Consider the following 11,290-nt stretch of genomic DNA (forward strand, 5'->3'; position numbering starts at 1 on the left):
GATGGCAAACTACGCTAATAATCGAGCAGCTCATACTCCAGATGGAAGGTGTTCACCTTCATGCTTCTTAGAATTTCTTGCGTCTTCCGAGCGTTCTGGCCAGACCAGATTTGACAGGGACTACTAGGAAAGAATCTCCATATGCAAGGCACTGCTTGCCTCTGGGCATCGAAACATCACAACCATGTAACTGATTTCTAAACTACTCTCTAAGACTGCAGCTGACATTAAGTGAAAACATTTCTGCTTTATAGATTTTGAGCCAAAAGTCAAACAAGTATTTTTAGATAATTACTTCCAGTCTATTAAAAAATAGGGTGCTGGAGGTGAGGTGTGGTCCAAAATAGAGTGAAGTACATAGTTCACTTTAGGAAATTAGATTCAAAATACGCATTAAAGGGACCTATACTTCAGGGTGGCCCATGATGTGTAAGATATTTACTACCCGGCCCTTTACAGAAAATGTTTGCTGACACCCGGACTAGAGGGAGAGCAGCAAGAGCTGAGCTCTGAGAGGTAAAGGGAAGGCATCACAAGGACGTGTACTTAGCTGAGGTGAGAGCCGCTGGAGGTTCGAGCTCACGAAGATCTGACCTGACTCACACTTTAACAGGATCCCTCTAGTTGCTGGATTGAGAAGAGACCTTCTTGTTGGGAGGGAGGGTCTAGAAGCCAGGGGATTAGGTAGAAGATGATCACTATAATTCTGGTGGAAATGGTTCCGATGCACCACTGTCAGGTGGCTCAGCTCAGCATGGAGTGGAGGCTCTGGTAAGAGGTGCCTAGATTCTGGTTTGGAGATTGAGCTGGTTAGACTTCCTGGTTCTAGATGTGTCGCATGGTCCCACACAGGTGTAGGGGACGCTAGAAAATACAGCCTCCCCAGGCGCACATGACTGAGCAGCTAAAGCAGGGCTTCTTAAGTACGGGCAATTCTGCCCACCGAGAGACATCGGGCAATGTCTGGAGACACTTTTCATGGTCACGACTGTGGGGGAAGTGTGTGTTACTTGCTTCTAGTGGGTAGAGGCCAGGGATGCTGCTAAATATCCTAAAATATACAACATAGTTCCCTACCACAAAAATAATTACCTGGTCCCAAATGTCAACAGTGCCATAGTTAAGCAACCTGGAGCTCAAGAAAGACCCACCAATGGAAGAAGAAAGACAGATGGGTTTTCATGGATAACTAGGAGTCTTAGCCCAGCTCAATTCCCAATGCCCCAACCCCTGCAAGGCATTTGCAGGCTGGGGCAACAGCAGTTTTGGAACCCCAGCTCACACCATAGCTGAGTTCTGTTTGTCCTCTCTTGCCCACATATCTTCCCCCTGTTATTGGAGGTGAGCTTTGGCCCAAATAAGAAACCTTGCTGGCTTTTTTCTTTTTATATACACAGAGAGGCTTGTAAAAATAACATGTGTGATTGAGGCAATGAAAGAGATTTCGTGAAAGAGATTTTGTGTAATGATTTTGTGTACATTGTGCACAGCACCACAGTGCAGGTATTAATTTGTTTTAAGAGATGTATGAAGAAAAATGTTCCATTAATTAAAATTTCAAGACTTAAAACTGATATTTGGTGATGACCGTAGATTTATAGGAATTTTACTCTCTTCACCAAACCCAAATGGATGGCATATGAATTCAAATACCCTTAATATTATGCAAATACTCCTTAGTCTTTGCTATGGGTAATAACTGATAAGGCCTCATTTATTTGGTGAAATACTTGTAAGTATATAATACGTACTGGCTTTTCATTTACCTAGCTTTATTATTTTCATTTGCAAATAGATGCATAAATGAAAAACTATTTCTCTGTATTCTGGAGTGTTTGTCTCTTCTATTTATTTTTTTTGCAAAGAAGCATGCATTTTTTGCTAAGATTGTTAATAAGATGGATCTAATTTTACATATTTTCACACTCTCTGGGCTGCTCACTAGCTTAACACTGGGCCAAAAAAAATGGACAGTGTTTCAAATATAGATCATAAATACCTCAGTTCTTGAGTGGCATTGTTGAGTTTACGTTTGCCCTAATTTTATATAAATTCAATATGCAAAAATAAACCATAAAATAAGTAAGCTAGGAAAGCATTTTTCATATCACAAAAGACTTTTTTCCAACATTCATTTAAGAAGCATTTACCTTATATATAATATTCAACATAGGCAGCTTTAGCCAAATATTGTTCTAGGTACTGGGGTGATCAAGATATGCAAAACTGGGTCCTTCCACTTGAAGGTCACATAAAAGAGGCCGACATGTAAACTATGATGACAGCAGGTTCCATTATGGAGGCATGTAACCCAGTGCTACAGGAGCTGAGGAGAAACCCAAGGCCCAGGCTCAGGGGTCAAGAAAAGGCATCCTGAATGGGATGAGATGAGTCTTGAAGGACATGCAGGAGCTCGCCAAGTGAAGAGAGGTGAGGAGTATTCTATGCAAAGAATAAAGCCAAAGACCATGAAATCCCATGAGAGAAGCAGGTATAAGACAGGACATAGGGGGTCCTTGAATGTCACAAAGGAGCTTAGAAGTGGTCATTAAGGAGATAAGAAACTCTTGAAAAGTATTAAGCCAGGAATGAAAGCAATGGGCCAATGGCATTCTTTTAGTTCCACTGGAGCAGAAAGCAGGGCTGGCTTCAAAATCTGTGGGACCCAGTGCAAAATGAAAACGTGGGGTGCTTGTTCAAAAATCATTATGAATTTCAAGATGGCTACAGCAAAGCATTAAACCAAGTATAGTACCCTTCTAAGTACTGGGGCGTGTGAGGGCACAGTATGCATGCCCACAAGGCCAACCCTAGCAAAGGCATGAGGGCAGCAGGAGGAAGAAGACTTTAAGATCCTTACTTGCATACTGTCTAGTCTGCAGTTGGGAAGAATGTCTTAAACATATCAACCAGCTAGAGATTAGTCTCAAGGCAATATACTAGCCAGCATTATAGTCCTATACTCAAACTAAGAAAATGGCCAAATGGCTAATCTCTTCATTTTAAAGAGGAAATAGAAGAGCAAAAATGTTGAGGGACTGAGGGAATTCAATCTGAGCCTTTTAGATTCTGTCCCAGTGTTTCCTCTGCCCCTCTACAATGCCAAGGCTAGTGCGTCTGCAGTGAAAGGGACAGAATGGAAGTTCTTTGGGCAAGACTGATCCAGAGGCCGCAGAAAGGGCTGCAAGTGGCAAAGAAAGGGAAATCAGCTAGGAGACAATTGCTGTCCCCTCCCTTCCCCCAGGAAGCATGTCCTTGCTGAGACTTTTCTCAGAATCAAGAGGATCTTGCCAAGCACGGGTTTTGAATAACTCATAGGCCCAGCATTGTGCCAGGGAAGAGGGCTACAGAGATGAGGTGGGCACACTCCTAGGAGCTTATCCTTTGGTGAGTAAAGACATTAGTGGAAATCAGCTACCATAATCCAGAGTCCCTGTCTACCTATTCTTTAACATGATTGGGAAGCAAAAATTTTAAATAATAATAAAAAAAGAAAATTGGAAATGAGTTCTAAACACCGATAGGTAGCTACAGAGTCTTTTTCAGATTAGGGGGATCATAGATGATTTGCACATTGCCTTGTATATCTCAGCAGTATTACCATCCATACCCTCACCAACTCTAAAGGCTTCAGGCTCACCTGAGCTCCAATAAACCTTTGTACATATCTCAAGAATCTCTCTCATATAATTCTCTACTTGGTTCTGTATGACCCCCCAAAACCCAAGGTCTTATTCATCTTTTCCTTCCCTTGGTTCTTAAGATAAAGCTCCAAACTGACACCACGGTTTGCAGGGTCCTATGTGAGCTAGCCCCTGGTCTTTTCTGAAACTTTGTCTCACCCCACTTTCCTTCTGCATTCCACGAGCCATCCTACCATCTCTCAATTGCAGCAAACCTTCCTATCTCAGACATCTCCCAACTCTGCTGTGCCCTCTTTAATGCTTCTCATTTTTCAGATCTCTAATGAAATATCACTTCCCCAGGGAAAAGCTTCTCCTATCAGCCAGATTAGACCGGGACCCCCGTTAATATGTTCTCCTAACACCCTATAATTTTCCTTCAGAGCCCTTATCATAGTTAGTAATTCCGTGCTCATGTGATCCTTCCATGAATGTTTGTCTTCACCTCAAGGTTGGGAACTACCTGAAGGCAAGAGTCTGATCTGCCTGGCTCGCCACTGGATTCCCGGCAAATGGCACAGTGCCTGGCATGTCCTTGGGACTTTTTTGACCACTCAATCTAAAACATCCACTTCTCTGTCACTCATCTCTCTTAAGTGTCTTACCTTGATCGTTTTCCTCAAAGCCTCCATCATTATCTGTGTGTGTGTGTTTGTGTATGTGCAAATGTGTGGGGTGTCTTATCTGTGTATATGTGTATGTATAAATATGTATTTGTGTGTGTGTCACATAATTTCTCTACTTGTTACTGTTTTCCCCACTAGAATGTAAACTCCAAAAAAGAAGAGACTTCATCTCCTTGTTCACTGCTGTATCCTCACCACATACCTGGCACATAATAGGTGCTCAAGGAATTATTTGTTGGAAATATGAATACATAAATGGCAAGTGCTCAAGAAATGAACACCAGAAGTTCATTCTTCTTCAAAAATCAATCATAATGATATCCTGCACTGAAAAAGAGATGATCCACTGATTTGCTTTTCTTTTGGAAAAAATGCTATTCACTGTCTGCCCCAAAATGACACTGTGACAGTTTTAATTTATTTCACCACATGCCATTAAGCAACAAGGGGTTATATTTGGTTTACTTTATTTCAGATCTGTTGTTCTACAAATTTCAGTGGGATTCTTCTTCCATAATCTTGAATGGAAGCCATTTGGGGCTTGATAGGGACAAATTCATAAAAACCAAAGACTTCCAGAGTCTTTGGAATCAGACAATTTGGAGATCTGACAGACCTGATTTGAATTTCAGCTTCAACATTTATTAGCAATATAACTTCAGGAAGCCACATAACTTCTCTCGGTCTCAATTTCCTCTGAAACCATGTGATTTGTAGGGATGGTTTGGTGATAGGACTGACTGTGGTTTTAAGTGCATGGTATATAATTATAATCAATACATGATATCTATTTATTATTCATATCTACTCCCAAGTCCCCATGATACAGAGGAGAAAACTGAGGCCATAAGAATTGAGAATTTCTCAAGGCCATCCCTCCTCCCCAAGGCTAGGAAGCCCAAGCAGAGCTACCATTAAGCATCACCCAGCCTTCATTTGCTCAGGGGACTTTTTTGGTGAAAACCTGCTTGTGTTTGGACTCACACTGTTTCCTAAGGAGGGCTGGAGACTTCATAATGTCCTTGCATTGACTGAAGCTCACTGCAACCTTCAGTTCCAACTGGGCCATTTCCTATTCCAATAGAAGGGCAAAGATTCAATCAAAGAATCTGGGTGAGAAATGGGATGGAAAGAGTTTTCCCCTACCCCAGTTTATAGGAGTCCTTTTATTTCCTCCTTTCTAGGACATAAAAGAAAAATTGGAAATATGGGTCCCACTGAAATCTTTCATTGTATAAATCCTATATTCTTTAATTATATTGAAATTATTTGCTTAAACGAGTCAGTACGATGCAATTCTGGTGAGCTTTAGTTTCAATTTCACATCTAGGCAACAGTTATTCCAAACACAGGAATGGGTGAATTTTACAATAAGTAAAACTGATGGATAAGATAAAATAAGATGATAAGTCTCCAATGAATTGCATAGCGCCATGGCAGTGCTTCCTACAGCAGACAGACAGGGTTTAAGGAGATTTTATCAAAGTGGGATATAGAAATTGCATGTACTGAAACTTCGACTGGATGATTCATTTTCTGTGGGAATTTAATCAGTGAATAACAAAACAGAGTGAGCTAGAAGTATTTACTGCTCAAAGATACTGAAGATGGCAGGTCAGCAGCAATAATTAAGTAATTGGTTTTCTGGCTAATTAGAAGAAATGGAGAATATATGCCTGAAATTCTTTCCTCACTGAGAGGATTACACCAACTGTCACTGTGAATACATTCAACTAATCTGTGCCTACAGATTGTTCTTTATTTTAGCTTCAGTTTATCCATGACTCAAGCTCATCTCCACTTTGCCCTCATATAGGAATCTTGCCACATTACCATAACGTTTTTATTCTGAACCTGCTATAAAGGCAATTAGTCATTCATTATAACACAAAAATTCAAATTGGTTGCAATTATGTTTTCTGAATCAAGACTATATCCTTTGATGTGGGTAATTTAAGGTTCTATATTTAAAATACATTGAATGAATCATAATGGTAAATAAGAAGACCCTTAAACTAGCATTCATATCTCCTACACATGAAAAATTAAATGGATAATTTCTACCTATGACAGATTTATTTTTGTGGTGGAGAATTTTAAAGAATTGATTTAATTAGTTGTAACTATGCTCAGAAGCATAATTTGAAATACTGTTGAATGAATGGTAAAAGTATTTTCAAGCAGAGAGAAAACTCTCTTAAAATTCCCTTTGTTCATTATTCAACAAATGTTTATTAAGCGCCCACAGTTTGCACGGCAATGTACGACATAAAAATAACCTAACCTGGTATCATTCTATTCTGCTTCTGCTAGTTAATTGAATGAGTTAATCTCTTCAGCTGTCCATTCACAGTATGTGAAGAAAGACTACAGAAATTAAATGAATGAGTCAGTCTGAAAAGAAACATGGATGTGTTTATTTAGGTTTCCTTTTGTTTCATGTGCTAAGAATAGGTTACTAGCCAACTACTCTTTCTATTTCTTCAGGGACCCAGGAAATTTAAAAGAATCTTATCTCACTCAGGCAGTGAACTAGACAATATAGAGGTGAGAACAGCAATTTGTAAGATTCTACAGATATGGAAAGGAAAAACAGCACAGTAGATTTAGGCAGATAAGGGGAAATGTATTTTGAGGGATTGTTTCCACTTGAAAAGTTATATTAGACTTAATAACATCGACTAGGTTAGAGCTGGACATTAGAGCTGATCTAGGCCACTGGTTTCCAACCTTTTGCATTAGAGTCACTGGATTTTTTTAAAAAATATGGATTCTCAGCTCTCATTCCCAGAGATTCTGATTCAGTTGATCTGGAAGAGGCTGGGAGGGGAGGCAAGCATACATATACTTGTAAAGGTTCCCTAGCAGCCAAAGCTGAGACCCACAGACCTAGTCCAGACTCAACATTTTGGCATGAGGTCTCTGAGCCCTTGAAAGAATAAATATCTTGCCTCAGATCAGCACAGCTTCTAACGTTTGGAGCCAGGCCTAGAACCCAAAGAGCCAAATTCCTAGTCTGGATCTCTTAACTAAACCAAATCAAACCGTTTCTACTTCCCTCACACACTGGTTAAGATCTAATTACCAGTTAGTAATAGGCAGGAAGAATAAGACTGCTTATAACCCATGTGACTAACAAGTCCCCTCCTCCTAGTGACCTGTGTGCTTCCATTCTTGCTAATAAGTCTTCCAACATTCTTGCTAATAAGTCTTCCAATGACACTGTAATGATTAATGTAACTGTTTAGTCCACAGTTTTAAATACTTCACGTATTTGAAACTTTTGCACCCATAAAATATATCATTCCCATTTTAGACAAAGAAACCAGATTTACTCTTTGAATCTGAGTCCAGTTGAAGTCTTCATTATAGAGCTTATAGAGCTGAGTACACGGAAGCACTCTAATGTCTGGCTGGGTTTTCTTAGTCAGCTTCCCTATATGAGAATGCCTTTAGGTTGGCCACTTCCACTGGGTTCTGAAAGCTCCATGCAGGTAGGGCTCTTGTCCAACTTCATCAACTGTCTCCCAGCATCTAGCAAAATGCTCGCCATAGACTCAACACTCAACAATTAACTGTTGAATGAAAAATCCTTATTACATTTTGTTAACAAATGAGACAGAGTATCCTGAACCAACTTGTGCAGGACAATCTCACATACATAAAAGTACTGGGAAGATGGTTTCATAAAGGAGTAGTTTTACAGTTATTTTATTAGAAGAGCTTTGGCCTGATCTTCCTGACCTAAATTTGTTCTTGCTGTACCATTTGGATTACAGTTGGGCTATCTCACATTAATATTATGTTAAAAGTCCTTCATTCAAATGATACAAATGAACTTATTTATAAAACAGAAACAGACTCACAGACTTCAAAAACAAACTTACGGTCACCAAAGGGGAAAGGTGGCGGGCAGGGGGGATGAATTAGGAGGATGGGATTAACAGATACACACAGTACTATATATAAGATAGAGAACCAACAAGGACCTACTGTAGAGCACAGGAAACTCTACTCAATATCTTGTAATAACCTATAAGGGAAAAGAATCTGAAAAAGAATATAGATATATATATGTATAACTGAATCACTTTGCTGTACACCTGAAACTAACACAATATTGTAAACCAACTATACTCCAATAAAATTTTTAAAACTCCTTCATTCAGTATATCTTTTATATGTGTGAAGGCACAACTGACATGCAATAAACATCGATGAAATAAAAATTAATACCAAATTTTACTGTCTTTTGGAAAAATATAACCAAATTAATTAATATAATATTCTTCTCTAGCAAGATAAAGAGTGCAGTGTCTTTGGTGTTTCAAAGGGGTGGCACAGTATCGTAGAAAACAGTAATCTAGTTGCAGAAGATGATGATTCAATTGATGTCTATTTAGAACTAGATTTTTATTAAGCAGGTCATTTCAATCCCATCTTTTCAACCCAACCACACACCCAAATTCCATACATTTGTCTCTATGTAGGGTATTTGCTCTTTACCATAAGGTTATAATTTTTCAGTCTTTTATCTAATTCATGTAGAAATAACACAAAAAACCACTGACATCAGCTAAAACGACATATGCTCATATGGTAGATATGAATAGCCAAAGAATCAATGTAAAAAGTTGACACTAGAAAAACTAACCATGGTAGAAATATTCAACTCCAAACACTGAATATTTAATCTCTGCTATATAACTGAGGTGAACTAGAGGGCTGGAGGGGAAAAGTTATACATTTAAGAGGTTAATCTTAGATCTAACACAAACATTAAAGCCAATGTTAATGGAAGGAACTGGGCTATGAATAAGCCACAATACTAGAAGTTCCTGGCTCAGAGCCAGGTACAAGGCAGAGATTCAGTAAATGCTTTGTTGAATGAAAGAATGGGTGAACGAATGAATGAGTGAGTGAATGAAAGAACAGTCCTCTTCTTAGATTTAGAGTGTAATACTGGGATTTGGAGATTTAGCTTTAAAACAGTCTATTCAAAGCTGTGGATCAATAAACTAGATTTTGGGAACGTCAGTCAGTGCTGAATATAATGTAGGTATTTCTGTTTGTTAATTAATTAAAATGACCACGGAGTCATTATTCTTACACTTAATTTCTCAGCCTGAAAAGTTAATGAACTGTATCTGTTCCATGAATAATTGAGTTGAACTTGAAAGACAACTCCCCATTCCAAAAGCCTTCCACACTACCAGTTAACTGTGATTTATCCTTTTACTTCTGAAGAATTTTAAGCACCTTCCATCTGATTTGACTGACAACCTATCTGTGCTTTCCCTGTCTTTATTCTTCCAGGAAGAAGATGTTACTCGTGAAAGTCGTTTTAATTTCAGTGGTTACGGGATGGGTCACTGCCTTCAAGTGAAAGATGGAACAGCTGTCAAGGCCACACCTGCCAGCCAGCTCCCACAGCCCCCCAAAGATGCAGATGCCATCAAGAAGAAGTTTGTGGACCGGGCAAAAAGGATTGACACGATTTCTCGAGCTGCCTTCCCATTGGCCTTCCTCATTTTCAACATCTTTTACTGGATCACATACAAGATCATTCGGCATGAAGATGTCCACAAGAAATAGATGTGCTCTTCAGACCCTGGGACCTTCTTGCCTAACTGTTGTGCTTGTAAATACACAGTGAAATTGTCTTTATATCACTTTGACAGAGGAGAAGACTGGGGGAGGGGGGAGGGAGGATCATGGGGGCGGGTTTCCTGGCACCTACATGAAAAAAGATAAGTTATCCGGGCAATGAAGGAAAATGTTTGCACAAAATTACGGTGTTGCAGAATCACGTGAGCATAATTCCCTTCACAGTCTTTAGCATTGCTCTTTCAGATGATGCATTAAATAGACATGATATGCAAAGTCAAGTACTTGAGGGCTATTTGTCTTTTGGTTCGGTTTGGTTTGGTTTGGTTTTGACTAATTCTGGTACTGAAAAGACAGCTTAAACACACGCGTGTGCATGCACACACACGCGTGCACACACGCACACACAAAAGGAAAATGCTTAGGATCTGACCATAGTGACTAGCCTATAGTGAGTTGAGGACCAAACTTTTTCAGGAAAATGCTGCCTCGTTTTTAAAACAAGCCTCCTGAGCTACGTTCTTTACAATGTCTGTAATTAGTGTTTCACCTGAGGAATCCTTTTGTGGGTCATAAATAATTTCTACTTGTCGAGAAAACAACAACAAAAAATAAATACCAATCACAAAGAACAGGTTTATACTTTACTGTCCGTGTAGGTGTGCATTTTAATATTCTTTTTCTTTCCTAGATGTAATTTGGGGATTTGAATTGTGTATTGTGAAATTGATTTGTTCGTATGTCCTCTTAAAAATAAATGCCCATTTTCTTTTAGATCCAAGTTAGCACACTACATTTTTTTTCACTTTGGCAATATTTACGTGCAATTAAGTACTCAAGTGTGACTTAGCCATCGCAGCCTCTCAGCCACAGTATTTATGGAGATGATGTGTCCTGAACAGTGTAGCTCATATTAGCTTGAACTTCCCATTTCTGCTCTCATTGTAAGTGTAACTATTAGTCCTAATGTCAACTGACCCATGATTTCTACTGTCAATCCAAGTGAATAGTTTGAAATATCCTTAACTAACTTAAAGAATTTTAAAATTGTACTGTGATTTTCATAACCCGTTGCCTTTTTGGTACCAGAGCTACGTGGTTTGAATCCTGGCTACATGTTTTAAGTAAGAAAAAAAAAAAAAAAAAAAAAAGACGTATTTTTGCTTACTCAGATAAAAGACAACCTGTAAAATATATAATGAAAAAATTAAATTTTACATGTGCTGTAAAAGGGGTTATTAAAAATATTTGTTCAATTTCAATAAAGCTAAGTGTGCCACAGAAGCTATGAGTCTTTCCATTTTTGCATTACAATGTAAATAATTTAGATGACAATGGTAACTTGGATTTTTGTTTCTGGTCTTCCTCATAAAC

The 11,290-nt window shown here is 38.8% G+C and overlaps 1 protein-coding gene across 2 annotated transcripts in view; it reads left to right on the forward strand.

The window, feature by feature from the left end:
* The window catches only part of GLRA2 (glycine receptor alpha 2), a 186,457-nt gene extending 176,553 nt beyond the window's left edge, over positions 1-9,904 (forward strand). For both annotated transcript variants that reach the window (XM_057538474.1, XM_057538473.1), the window contains exon 9: positions 9,626-9,904. In XM_057538474.1, coding sequence (XP_057394457.1) covers positions 9,626-9,904 — 279 coding nt within the window. The remainder of the gene's footprint in view (positions 1-9,625) is intronic.
* Positions 9,905-11,290: the final 1,386 nt, after the last annotated feature.

This window comes from Balaenoptera acutorostrata, chromosome X (genome assembly GCF_949987535.1).
Source record: "Balaenoptera acutorostrata chromosome X, mBalAcu1.1, whole genome shotgun sequence".
Lineage (NCBI taxonomy): Eukaryota > Metazoa > Chordata > Mammalia > Artiodactyla > Balaenopteridae > Balaenoptera > Balaenoptera acutorostrata.